At 39.4% G+C, this 14,111-nt stretch overlaps 1 protein-coding gene across 2 annotated transcripts in view; it reads left to right on the top strand.

Moving 5' to 3' along the window:
- The window catches only part of Frmpd1 (FERM and PDZ domain containing 1), a 49,026-nt gene that overhangs the window by 18,008 nt on the left and 16,907 nt on the right, over nucleotides 1-14,111 (top strand). For both annotated transcript variants that reach the window (XM_076843264.2, XM_076843262.2), the window contains exons 4-6: nucleotides 1,240-1,285; nucleotides 8,096-8,203; nucleotides 12,010-12,105. In XM_076843264.2, coding sequence (XP_076699379.1) covers nucleotides 1,240-1,285; nucleotides 8,096-8,203; nucleotides 12,010-12,105 — 250 coding nt within the window. The remainder of the gene's footprint in view (nucleotides 1-1,239; nucleotides 1,286-8,095; nucleotides 8,204-12,009; nucleotides 12,106-14,111) is intronic.

Genomic DNA, 14,111 nt, shown 5'->3' with positions numbered 1-14,111 from the left:
TAGAAACAGCAGGGTGGGTAGCAGGGGCCACTAAACAGTTCAGTTTGCCTCCAGAAATGTTCTGGAAAGTGAAACCTAGATGATGGAGGGTCCTGGATGTCAACACAGCAAGTTCCAGTGTTCTACTCTTGGAGTGGGGTGGGGCATGCCAACTCAGGCTTTTGAGCAGGCCATGACACTAGGTGTGCTGTGTACATGTGGCCCATCCATATTTTGCATGTGAAAATCCCAGGACCTCTTATCTTTTAATGTTAATTTCCAGTGTCTAAAAGCAGTTGTAAAGGGGGGAAAAAAACAAAGCAAAACAAAATAACACACCAGGAATGGCAATAAAACCTTTCTAATTCCTTCAAATATTTGTGAGGCCAAAATGTCCTTTCGAGAGCTACTGAGACCTAGGTTCATTGTGATTTTTCTCAGAAGAGGCCTGTTATCACATAAAATGGAGAGGAGTCCCCAGACACTAAGAAAACTCAGGTTGAGTTATTCATTGGAGGAAATAACACACCTGCTGGCATTGGCTTAAATGTTCATATTGTAAGAAGTCAGATGAAATTATTTTGCAAATTGCTTCTCTATATTGCAATGACAAAGAGAAAGGATAAAATGAATCAATTCTGTGATCCCATTTACTAGTAGAAAGTGGAGGTTTGTCAGGTATCTGATTGATTTAATCACTTTTGAAATCTATAAAATAACTCAAGACTAAAATTAGTATCTTGATTATGTTTGTGCTCATTACTAACTTTGTGTGCCCAAACATAACAAACTGGTTGGTTTTTATCTGATAAATCTTAACTACAGACATTCATTCTACTTAGTGAAATGTTTACTCTAAGTTTTCTGAAATAGCAACTTAACTTATCTGTGTCATTGCTACATTTTCTTTAAAACTTTTTTGGACATAAGACTAGCTAGTATCAACTGGATGTGTTGTCCATCACATAAGACTAAATTAGGAACCCTAATTTGGTGACTGGGTGTAGACTACATGGTGAAGGTGTATCTAAAAATTCCCTTGAGGTAGAAGGAGCACTTGGGGCCAGCTTAGCTCCTTTTCAGGTGGCTGCTTTCCTCACTGCCCTCCTCAGTTTTGCTGAGCAAAGAAATCAGTGTGGAAGAGGCTGCTTTATAGTTATGCCATCAGTTTTTTTTTCTCACACACGTGCATGTGTACACACACATATCATACAGAATGACTGAATGTTTTTGTTTTTATTCTTTCTTTTTTTCTTTCAGGGAAGCCGAAGACTCTCTTTCAATCACAGTTGTTCGCTGCATATCGGTAAATCTCTCTGTCCTGTGTATTAGTCTCAGTCTTCTTGGCCTGGAGCCCCTGGAAGAGAGCTCTCATAAAATCAGCAGGAAAGTCAAAAGGCAGAGGGCAACAGCTGCTGGGCAGTGGGTGGCTTGAAGATCCCCTGCTTGTAGGTGCTTTGGAGGAACATGGTTTGGGCCTCAAGGACTTATGGCCCAGTGAAGGAGACAGACCTGTGCTTCTGCAGAGGGGAGCATGGGAAGGGCACCAAACTAAGAGTCGAGAGATGGGTTTTGAGTGGTATGACCTGGGGCAAGTTATTAGTTTTTGTTTTCACTTTTTTAAATTAGTGTTTATGACAATGATTGTCTTGTCTGTCTAATGGATTGTTTTGAGGACCAAATGAACTGTTGAATGTGACAGTGTTTTACTGACTCTGAGGCTCACAAGGCAAGGTGTGGCAGATCTGAGCACAGGAATGAAGTGGCAATCCTGAACCACCACAGGCCAAGAGGCACTTTTTATTATCATTCAAGGGAGAGCTTATGAACAAATTATAAGGGCAACAACTACCAAGGAGGAAAGTTGATAGAAAATTCTCATTATGAGTGACTAATACACTAATACAGATACACCCCCCCCAAAAAAGGTGGAAAGGACATAGATAAATTTAATAATCTAACCTAATTGACCACACACCAGGCTACCAAGAAAATGCAATAAGTTCCCCAAATGAAAAACTGTATAGGTTCCTTTTCCTGAATATAATTTAAAATAGAAACTGATAATTGCCAAAACTTTAATTAAAAGCATCTAACCCTTTGGAATTTGCAGTTTCCTAAATAAAGATGGAGTCAAATAGAAAAGCAAAGCTATTGTTATAGTTTAGAAAATAATTATAAATTAGAACCGTATGGGGTTTTTTTGGAAGTACTGGGGATTGAACCCAGGATTACTCTACCACTGAACTATATCCCCAGTCCTTTTTATTTTATTTATTTTTTAATCTTGAAACAGGGCCTCACTAAGTTGCCCAGGCTGGCCTCAATCTTAACAGTCCTCCTGCCTCAGTATCTCAAGCAGCTGAAATTACAGGCATGCATCCACTGCTCCCAGGCATGCACCTATTTCTTAAAACTTATGCACAGTTGAAGCAATTCTCAGGGTAAAATTCATAGCCTTTATTGTTTTTAATTAGTTAAAAAGAAATAGACCAATTAAATAATCAGCACCAGAAGTAGATAGATAAGACTAATAAAACTAATATGACTAAAGAAAATAATCTAAATCTAAATAATGATTTAGAAAACAGAAAAGTTGTAAAGTTATAAATTCAAGAACTAGTTCTTTAAGGGGGAAAATATAAAAATGGGAAAATAAATATGTGGGCCCTTTGTGAAGAAAACTAAAATTTCCCTGAAGGGGGCAAAAGGGTTGGGGAGCTCAGTGGTAGAGCTTGTGCTCAGCATAGGTGAGGCCCTGGGGTTTTGATCCCCAGCACAACAGAAAAGCAGGAAGGGAGAAAGGATGAAAGGAAGGAAGATTACTAATGAATGTAAAAAATCAATTCTTGAATATAAAAAGAGATCCATATCAAGCTCCTTGATGGGGAGATGAAGTATTCTCATTTTATCTTAGTGCATCAGTTATTCTTATATTAATGTATATGCTGATGCAAATTCAAAAAAACTCTCATGGAACTTTTATTTGTGTATTAACAAAATATACCAAAGTGAGACTTATCAAGAAGATATTTTTAAACAAGAACAATGAGGATGACTTTGATGTACAGATTTTAAAACTAATAAAACCACAATCATTAAAACAGGAAAGATATTGTAAAATATTGAACATATGGATGTAATCAAATAGAAAGGCCAAGAATAGATACTTGTAGCCAGGTGTGGTGGTGCATGCCTGTAATTCCAGTGACTCAGGAGGCTAAATAAAGCAGGAAGATCACAAGTTCAAAGTCAGCTTCAGCAACTTAGCAAGGACCTAAGTAGCTTAGCGAGACCCTGTCTCAAAATAAAACATAAAAAGGGCTGGGATGAGGCTCATTTGTAAAGCCCCTCTTGATTCAATCCCCAGTACCAAAACAAAACAAAACAAAACAAAACAGATTCTTGTATGGAATTTAGTATGTGATAAACATGACATCCCAAACCAGGAGGAGAAAAAACAATTATTCAAGAAGACATACTTGGACATTTGGAAAATATACATTTTCTGGACTTACACGGTTTTACAGAATTTAAATATAAAAAACAAACCATAGAAATGTAAACAACATGGATGGATATGTATAAGGTCACAGGTTTTAGAAAGAGTTCCTAAGTACCTAGGCAATAGGAACAGTACAGTGAGACAAATGGCTATTTCATTATGTGAAAATATAAAGTTCCTGTAGTCTAAACACTTCACAAGCAAAGAAATGATCTCCCCTCCTTACTCGACAAGTGTTATTTTTTGCAAATAGAGTAGGAAAATATCCACCTAATTAGGATTAAGATGTTTGCCAGGTATATGACAAACCAAGTGTTTTATGCACAATAAGTGGAGATTTTTCTATTCTAAACCTATGAAATAATGAGAAACCAATAAAGCACAGGGAAGGCTAATCAGTATAAATGGTGGTGCAGGTGTTAAGACATTCTTTTTATTTAGCTGATTATCATCTCAATGGGGAACTTCTTAATCTTACTTAGGTGGGAATTTTTTTCCTTACTCCATTTCCAAGAAATAAGCAAAATAAAACACTTACGTAAATAGGGAGGGAAACATCATATAGCAGCATCCTTTAAAAAATGAAAAGTAGGGGGCTGGGGTTGTAGCTCAGTGCTAGAGCGCTTGCCTAGCATGTATGAAGTACTGGGTTTGATTCTCAGCACCACATATAAATAAATAAATAAAGATCCACCAAAAACTAAAAAAAAAAAAAAAAAAAAAATTTAAATGAAAAGTGGGAAAGAAAGGAAAATTGCTGTATTTCTCTACCACTCTTAGAATCCCACGAGATTTCCAGGAAAGGAGTAATATGAATCCTGTTTCTCTGGAGGTCCTAAAGGGAAAGCAGGTTGTCAGTGCCTCTGAGAAATTCCCTGAACATTGGCTGTCCCCCACCCACACTGGGCCTCTCACCAGAAATGTCCTGGAGCATTTTGCAAGCATTGCAAACAGCCATATGTGTCTTGCTTCAGCAAGGAGACGTAGATTCTTGGAATCCTCAGATGACTTGAAATCAATTAGAAATGATAAAATCCAAAGTTGGAAATTAATTACTGCTTCTCTAGGACATACAATTTTATGGAAAAATATTTTTGGTTTAATTTTAAAGATCTGTATTTGTTGATATTAATCATACTATATTAATTATTTATAACAAAATTAATACTGATAGTGAATGTCTCCGAAAGGAAAACTTCCAAGGCAGGTACACTCATTATCCCCCTTTTATGGATGAGGACATGGGGCCTCACACACCCATTGTCTCATATCCAGGGTTGGGTTGTTTTCCAGGTAGTAGATTGCAGAACACACACTTGATAACATTATGCTGTTGTATGTCCTTAACCCCTGCTGTTTTCATAAAATCACATTGCATAACTCAGGGCAGGGGGTGGGTATTCGAAAAAGATGTAAAAATGTTTTCCAACTTGTCCCTGTTGATGCTCTTTTAAGCATTAACTCTTACCTCAGCAAAAACACAGAGATGTTATCAGCATGTGTCTGCTGAATTCTCTCTGATGAATTAGGTCAGAACCCTGGGAGAACTTAAAAGTACTAGAATCAAGGGTAGCTCATATTCTTCCAGTTGTCTCTTTAAAACACCAGCTAACCCAAGTGCACTTAAGTGGGTGTTTTACAGTATATTCTAGATGCCAAGGTACATGATACTGATATTCAGATGTAGGAACAACTGTGGGTCTTGTGGGTTGGGCATTTCCATGAAAGAGAGCTCTTTCTTTCTCAAAGCAGCCAGTTTCAGAGTTGGGTAGCTCCAAATGTAAGAGAAGCCCTTTTTCCCTGTGACTCCCACCAACTAGTCCTAGTTAAAAACAACTCTACCTAGTATGAAATAGCACCCCATAGATCTGGAACTGTGACCTTCTCTTCTTTAATCTAAATAACTGTTCCATCAACTCTTCTCATAGATGTGTTTTTCTGAACTCTCACTTCCATGGTAGCTTTCTGAATGAATTCCAGTTTCATGGTATTTCTCCCAAATAGTGGCACCCCCAAAGGATTACAGTTCCACCAGCAACCAAAAAGGACCATGAGAAATGGAGGGTGCCCTTCTGAGATGCACCAAGAATGCTAGTGAAGCCTGAGATTGGGTTAACATTTTGGCAAGCCCAATCACACTGTTGACTTGGGTGAAACTTGTGGTCAACTAAATACTGAGCTAGTTTTCAAATGAATAGCTTTCAAGCCAAGCACCCCCAATCCCATGCTTGTGCAATTAATATTTTTGATCCTCAGTGCCACACTTCACTTTAATCCCTGTCAGGTCATGTCGCTTTGGCCCGGTGTTCTGGCATGCTGACATTTTATAGTCAGGGAATTGTGGGACTGAAAGGTTTATTTGTACAGTTGCCAGCTGCAGTCATCTCCCTTTCTGTCAGGAAACCTCCTCTTCCAAGACTCCCCCAACTGCTGGCCAGTTAATTTTCTTTAGCATGATCTAGCTCTGGATCTAAGTCTTTCAGAATTGTTCTCCCTAAGGTTAGAGACAACAATGGTTGCCTCCTGCAAGTTCCTCCTCTCTCTGGATCTCTCCTCTGTTCTGCCTGTTTTCTCATTCCCTTGAGTCTCTAGGGTGGGGATGGTTATACCGGTCACTTTGACTGCTCACTTTATCTTGTTCCTTTCAGCTCTTTCTTTACCCTCTTATGTTTGTTCTTGGTGATTTCCTGGATTTTGACCCTTAGCTTCTCAAGTTTTCTGTGCAGCCTTCTTTTAGATTCCCAGTTCCTTGATCTTTCCTCTCAATTTCTGCTGCTTGAAATCTTCTGAACAAAATCTTGCAGTTCTGTGTCATTCACTATAAATTCACTTTCTCTGACCTCAACTAAGGCATTGCTATACAGCATTGATAAAGATCGAGCCAAAGGGAGCCTGAGTTTCTCATTTGGAAATCAGGGTGTAGCTCAGTAGTAGAGCACTTGCCTAGCATGTGCAAAACCCTGGGTTCAATGCCCAAGATGTCAAAGGTGGGTGAGGAAAGAAAGAAATCAAGACTATTTTGAGTGTAGGTCAACCAGTTTTGAATCCACCTAATGGCTCTGCCTTTGGCCTTCTCCACAGGGGGATTATAGGAGAGATTATCAAATGCTTTACAAGAATGAAGGAATACTTCCATATCCACAAGACCCTGGCTTACCAATCTGGAATCCTATCTTCAAAAGAAAAATGACCTTGGTTGACTTTGACTTATTCTTGGTAACTCCATATTAGTTGTTAGTGATTGCTGCCTAAAAGCTCTCTGATCATCTCTTGTCTTAGATTTCTCCAAAAATTTATGACAAAGCTTACCAGTATGTGTTTTTCTGAATCCTCCATATTCATTGTCTAGGAAACTTGCTATTTGAACATCTTTAGTCTCCTAATATTTTCTCCATTCTTTTCCCATGTGGAATGTCATTTGTGACCTTGTCCATGAGCTCCCTAGATTCACCTGGGAAAGAGTTTTAAACTCATTCAAAGTAGTCAAATACTCTCCTCACTAGCTTATATTGTGATTTTCTTTTTTTACTTATTTCTTCTATCCCTCTTGACCAGTAATTTCTACAGGTGAATGTCTCTTGGAACATTCCTAGTTCCCCTTCTCTTCTACTAAATGTTTGTTGTTGTTATTTTAAAGCAAATTATATATTTGAGGTGCTGAATTGTCACACCAAGATTCTAATTACCAATAAATTTATATATCTTCTTGCATTAAATTTTTAGGGTTATTTTCTTATGTTCCATACTTTATGATGTTAGTATGTTGATAAATCTGAATCTGTGACATTATCTCCAGCAGTTTTCCTGATTGCTGTTACGTATCTCTTCCCTCAGCTACACAGAACATCGCACAGAGCTCCCTATCAGGACTCTTACACATTTAACATCCTAGAGGCTGGCTTAAAGGGCCATTCAGACCAGGCAACATAGGAAGCTAGACTGAGAAATAGTGTATTGGGATTTCATCCAGGAAGATCACATCCTGTTGCTCTAAATCATATAAGATTCTTCTTGTCAAGTGCTACAGTTTATCTTAATACAGTCTAGTCCAAGGGCTTCAACATTTATATACACCAACCAATGATGATCTTTCTTTTCTAGAACAGAGAAAAGAAGGGCCAAAGGTTAAGTCACAGGGGTCAGACCTTCAGGGAATTCTACCTCTCACATTGTACAGATGGGAAGATTGAAGGCCAAAGAGGGGCAAGGACTTGGTCAAAGACACAGTTATTTTGTTTTGTTTTACACATGCAGACACCTCTAGTTTTCTTTCATGGGAATTTAGGTTTGAGATAGTTCTTACAACTGTCAAGTTAATAGAGCTTGGGTTGGAACCCAGTCCTCCTCCTTCACAAGTCAGTTCTCTGTCTTCATCATATTATAGCCTCTTTGCTGCCATATTGAATTTTCAGCTGTTCAAACACATGAAAGCATTGTCTGTGTTGGGATTCCTAGATTTTAGGAGAAGAGATGTTGAAATGGAATGGCATCTTTTCCCATAAGTTTTAATTAAATCCATAATAGCTGTCAGAGTATTTTTAAGAAATGAGAAGATATACATGGCTTTTATGGAAGCACTGTTCTAAAATATGTTATGTTGATGTTTTTTAGGGAGTTCCCAAATCTTCCTTCCTGACTGAGGAGAAGAGGGCCAGGCTGAAGACCAATCCTGTGAAGGTGCATTTTGCTGAGGAAGTTCTTGTCAGTGGACACAGCCAGGTGTGTCACTAGTCAGGGGATTGCAACTACTCCTGATGATGAAGCCAGACAATCCCAGCCATTTGGCAGGGTGAGGCAGGAAGATCACAGGTTCAAGGCCAGACTGGGCAATTTTGCCATACCTTGTCTTAAATGAAAAGAAAAAGGCTGGTGAGCACTTTCTAGCATAGACTCCCTGAAACCCTGAAATCCCATAGCACAGAGAGGACACAGAGCAACACTTTTGCTAGAGGCTTCATGCACCCTCAGTCAGATACCTGCAGGCCCTGAACAAGGGATGCCGGTGAGAGTTCTGGGCTATGAGTGGGACTAGGAAAGAAGTCTTGGGTGTAGCTCTATGTTATCCTGAGGCTTCTTTCTTCTGCCCATGTAATTTCAATAAATTCCAATAGTTAATTTCTTATTATGAACCTTCAACTTAATTATCCCCTCTAGAGTGATTTATTGATAACAGTTATATAAATGGTGGGGATTGCTTTTTTTTTAAGAGTCCATTATCTATTAAGCCTGTATTAAGTGACCTAAACTTTTTATGTACATAATCCTAAATCATCACAATACTCTACAAGCGAGGTATTTTAATAAAAGAGTAAGCAGAGGCTTAGAGAGATTAAGAGAATTAACTACTAAAATCACATAGTAAGAAAAGACAGGAACCCAGGTCTATGTGACTTCATTTCTTCTGTTTTTCATTATGACATACTATCTAGTCCTCATTGAAACATAAAGACCCAGGGTTGGAGATTCAGAAGACCTATTTGTTTTTTTAGTGTGTGTGGTACTGGGGATTAAACCAGGGCCTTATGCATATGAGGCCAGCATTCTACCAACTGAGCTATATCTGCAGCCAGAAGACCCATTTAGGAAGTGAAAATGTTGGCTAAAGTTTGATGTTTTTGATGTGGATTTTTGGATAAAGGCTCATTTATTCATAATTTACATAATAATCTATAACTATTGCCATTCTGAATACAGCAGCCAATATTAGATTTGGGGGGGGGGGAGGGGCAGGTATCAGAAATTGAACCTGGGATGTTTAACCACTAAGCCATCTCCCCAGTTCTTTCAAAATATTTTATTTAGAGTCAGGGTCTTTCTAAGTTGCATAGGGCCTTGCTAAGTTGCTGAGGCTGACTTTGAACTTGCAATCCTCCTGCCTCAGCCTCCTGAGCCACTGGGATTACAGATGCATGCTGTCATGCCTAGGCAAATATTAGATTTTGAAACTTTGAAGTAAAAATTTTTTCTTATCTGGTCTTCTTGCTACAGAGACCAGCAAATTGTGGGGCAGGAGTACTGGGTGGGAGGGATTCCTGGCCCTTTTAACAAAGGATCCAGGTGACCTGTTCCACATCTACAAAGCCTTTATTCTCTCTCTGTCCAGCCATTTAAAAGACCTGAGAGAAAGATCTTTTAGACCTTTCATTAGACCTGAGAGAAAGGTGAATTTTTTTCTGGAAGGAGCCAGAGGGTAGCCAAATAAATAATCAGAAAAGACCTATGATGTTGTTGGTCAACAATATTTGAGTTTCTGGGTGTCCATATTTATAAAAGTAGATTGAATCTCTTTAGCAGATTAAGTTTAGGTTTGACATGTGATTTCAAGAGCAGTGCACAGAAATGAGCAATGGAGGTAACAGGACAGGTAGAGAATAGGGTCACCTCAAGTGTGGACCAGATTGCCAAGACAATAATTTGTTAAAAGGGCTATGACGGCCCCCCCACAACTGGCATTCACTGAGAAGACAGATAAGGACAAGGTCTGAGGCCTGAACTTACTGTCATCCTGGCTCAGAGTTTAGGTGGGGATGGGGAGCTTAGAGGAGCAGGGCTCTAGATGATGTCTCTGGGAAGACTTGCAGGTTTGGGCACCAAGGAGAGTCTTGGGGAGTATGCATCAGCCACAAGAGGCAGATACTGTGAAACAGTGAGGCCTCATGGGGCGACCTGTCTATTCATCCTTTCAAATACTTAAAAAGATGATAAAACTGATTGTTAAACTTTTCCCTTTGAAAAATGATAAGGCAGCTTCAGGGATACCCAGTCATGCTAGAAGAATTTTAAGTAGTAAACTAGCATCTGGCATGTGTTTAACTTTGCTCACAGTTAAAGAAATGCCAAGGAAGATATAAAGTGACACTTGGTGCTTGATGTCACTAAAATGGAAACCTTGATGCTGAGAAAATAACTACAGTCTGCACTAACTGGGGCTTTATAAATTGGTTCCAACATTTTTTGGGAGGAAAAAAAGCACAAATTAATGACTGTTGTAAAAAGTAGCACAGTTTCCTATTAATTTAGAATGTAAAATAATTTAAATGCAAAAATCTATTTTAAAATATATTTAAAGATATTTATAGTATTGATATTTTAAATAACTAAGAAATAGAAAAAAATGCTAACTCTTCAGTGAAGAGGAATGATTACATCAATTCTGATAGTTCAACTTGATAGAATATTAGAAAGCTATTAAAAGTGTAAATATTACGCCCACTAAAAATTATATACAAAATATGTGTCAAATAAAACAAATGAACATAGAATTAGATATATGCTGTTATTGAGTCTCTCTAAAAGCAACTTACAAATACAAGTGAAAATTAGAGAATGTAGAAAAAACTAGATGATAAGTATGTGATATCGTGGATGTTTTTGTAAACCTGATAAGTCTGAATAATGAAGTACGAAGGAAAAAGTTTCCCCCGTGGGAAATCCAAAAATTAGGATTTCTAAGCACCCAAAGCCAGAAAAGTGAGATGACAGCAGAGTGAGCAATTGGAAACCCTTTGTCCTCATCAGGTGTGAAGTGACACTGGACTATGACCATATTTCTTTTTTGTCTCTACAAAACACTGTGGTTTAAAAAAATGGTGTAGAGAATAGTAGGATTGTGAGTCTTGCTTAGAAGATACAAGCACTCTTATATTTAGAAGACTCAAGATTCTCATCAGAAAAGGCCGCAGGAATTTTGAAAAAAGTAAAGGTGATAAACTTCTTTACCCAGGTGAGCTTTATACCTAAACCCTTTGTAGAGAAGGGCAATTCTATTCAAATCCTGGGCTCTATAATCTTACAGTGATTCTAGAGGACACCAGCCCTAAGACCCCTTTTCACTTGTAGATGAACACTCAGAAATCACTTTTTATGAGAACTGGTCCTTGGGGAATTCTCCAAAACCCTGCTCTGCCCCACCCCAGGAATCCTGACAGGCATGGGGTCATCAAACCAAGACCAGCCCTGTGTCTTCTTTCCAAAAATCCTGCAGGAGTGGCATAGTTCCTCAAAGATCTCACAAATCTGGGGTGATTGGCTGGGGTGGGTGGAGGTGGAGGGCATCCCTCTGTCCTTTGGCAGTGGTTCATTATGGGCAATATAGCAGTAAAATGACAGGGATCTCAGGCTAAGGAAGCTGTTCACCCCCTATTCCATGCCAGACCCTCATTGCAGGGTTCAAGAATCTCAGAAAAGCCCAATATGCAGAGCATGTGTGCTGGTGGTCTCATTTGCCAAATTGTCCCATAAAGGTGGCAACCAGCAGAGAAATGCCAGCTGTTGGTCATGGGACACTGCAGAGGGCTGTGCAAGGGTCACTGTTTTCCACCGTCCATCAGATCTAACAGTTCCCATGGGTGTCCATTGGCAAAGCATAACTGACCTTTGGTGAAATTCCCTAATGCCAAGAAGCAACCCCTGACATGGTGAGGTTAGAGAAGATCCTACTCTCCAAACCAGGCAGCCAAGAATTTGACACACCCAGGGGCAGGAACATTGTGTCAGAGACACAACCCTATTCTTATGTTTTCCAGGGAAATTCTCTACTGTGTATGCCCAATGTGCTCAAGCTGTACTTGGAGAATGGACAGACCAAAGCTTTCAAGTTTGAGGCAAACACAACTGTGAAGGTAATAAGAGTAAACTTGAACCTCTTTCTTGGGAGAATTGGCTGACTCTGAGGACCTGTAGCATCTTGCCCTGCATCTGCCTTGGTGTTCTCACAGTCACTGTGGTCTGAGCACTTGTGATCAGCCAGGCACTGTGTTATCTCATTTAGTTGCACAACCTCAGCAAGTATACATATCACCTCTTATAAGGGAGTAAATTGGGACTCAGAGGTGAAGTGACTTGTCCAAGGTCCTCTAACACTCCTAAGCCTTCACTGGTAATCAGGCTTCTCTGCCTCTTGTCTCCAACTACTATTCAAATACAAGAGCAGCTAAAAACCCAGGCAAGATATGAGAACAGGCCCAGGCCCCTGCATACTCTGTTTTGCCTTGAAGTCAGTTCAACGTATATTTAAAAAGCACCCACTTGAGATGCTATGGTAAAGGGTGGCATCTGTCTTCAGGAGCCTGAAGTCTAGTTGAGGGAGAGTGAACAGTCTAGATTTCCTTCAGGTATCTAGGACAAGATGAAATAAGGGCTATAAAGAGAGGGAATAGGCAAAGTACTGTCTCTTCCATGCTGCCAAGATGCTGACCAAGACTAGGGAAGAAGCTGTGCCTGAACTGAGCAGTGAAGGGCAACTAAGATTTCAACAAGTGCAGGCAGGGACAGGCAGTTGTGGGGTGCAGCACCTATCAGTCTGAGGGAGTCACGTGAACAAATGCAGAGAGCAGGAAAACAGGCCTTGCCAAGGCAATAGTGAACCATGCAGCAGGACACAGGCTGTTTGCTAAGGGGTCACTGGGGAGTGGGCATGGAAGGCCTCACATGGCCAGGCAGCAGAGTTTGGATTTTATCCAGAGACAATGAAAGATGACACTAATACGAACAAAGAAGGAAGTGGTGTTAGGGTGAAGCTGTAGTGAAGAAGCAAACAGAGTTATTCTATCATTAAAAACCATGAAAGAGTAAACATGGAGACCAGCAGGTTCAGGTGAGCTGATGCAGCTATAGATAACTGGCAGTAGCCAAAATATACACTCTCATATTCGCGCGTGCGCGCGCGCACACACACACACACACACACACACACACACACACTAGACACATACCTGAAATGGTACTATTCAGGCTCAGGGGAGAGAGAACTTCCAGATGGGTAGCAATGAAAGGCTTCCAGAGAACAGTGGCCTCTGTGGCAGACATGGAAAGGTAGATGGGCTTTTTACAGGAAAGGACTAGGAATGGGGTGGAGATAGCCTACCATACAGAATAAGGAGAGAATATTAAAAGCCACAAGAGAAAGGAATCAAATTACATATAGGGGAAAACCAGTTAGATTATGTGCAGATCAGAAAGTGAGTTGGCATTTCAGATCTAATTCAAATATTCATGGAAATCTTAGACAAATGTTTTGAAAATGCCTGTGAACTGGATTTAATTTTCTAAGTAGACAAGGTTCACAATATTCTTGCAGAAATGGTGATGGGGGGAATGGTATTGGAGACCAACATGGATGAGATTGTTACACAAATTGATGCACAAAATAAACTGGAGAAACCTGAGGCTGGCTTAGTGGGAGCTCCAGCCTATGTGTTATCAGCCTGTAAATAATATGAATCTTCCTGAGATCCTAAGAAATATTAACATTGGTGACATCAGTATAAAAGTGCCAAACCTGCCCTCTTTTAAATAAAATATTTAAAAGGTCACTCCCAGGTAAAATCCAGGGGGAAAAGTCATATAAGTTTACCATGGAATTATTTACCAAAAATAGAGGAGGAGAGTTTTAACTTTTGCTCTTGGATTTAAGTGAAGATTCTGTATAGAAATTGTGTAAAATCAATATGGAAGTTTAATGTTGCTTTTCTTGCTCAGTGGTTTAAAAGAAATTGAGTAGTTCCAGTGTGATTTTTTTTCCTCTTTAAAATTGCATTCTATGCCTACCTAAAGCATATATCTGTGTGTTGGCTATTACAGTATTTCCAAAAGTAAGATATTTCTTTAGTTATGTACAACCTAAAAT

The sequence above is a fragment of the Callospermophilus lateralis genome, chromosome 2, assembly GCF_048772815.1.
Source record: "Callospermophilus lateralis isolate mCalLat2 chromosome 2, mCalLat2.hap1, whole genome shotgun sequence".
NCBI classification, from domain to species: Eukaryota; Metazoa; Chordata; class Mammalia; order Rodentia; family Sciuridae; genus Callospermophilus; species Callospermophilus lateralis.
Note: the sequence above shows the minus strand (reverse complement) of the source record. Positions and strands in the feature narration are given on the sequence as shown.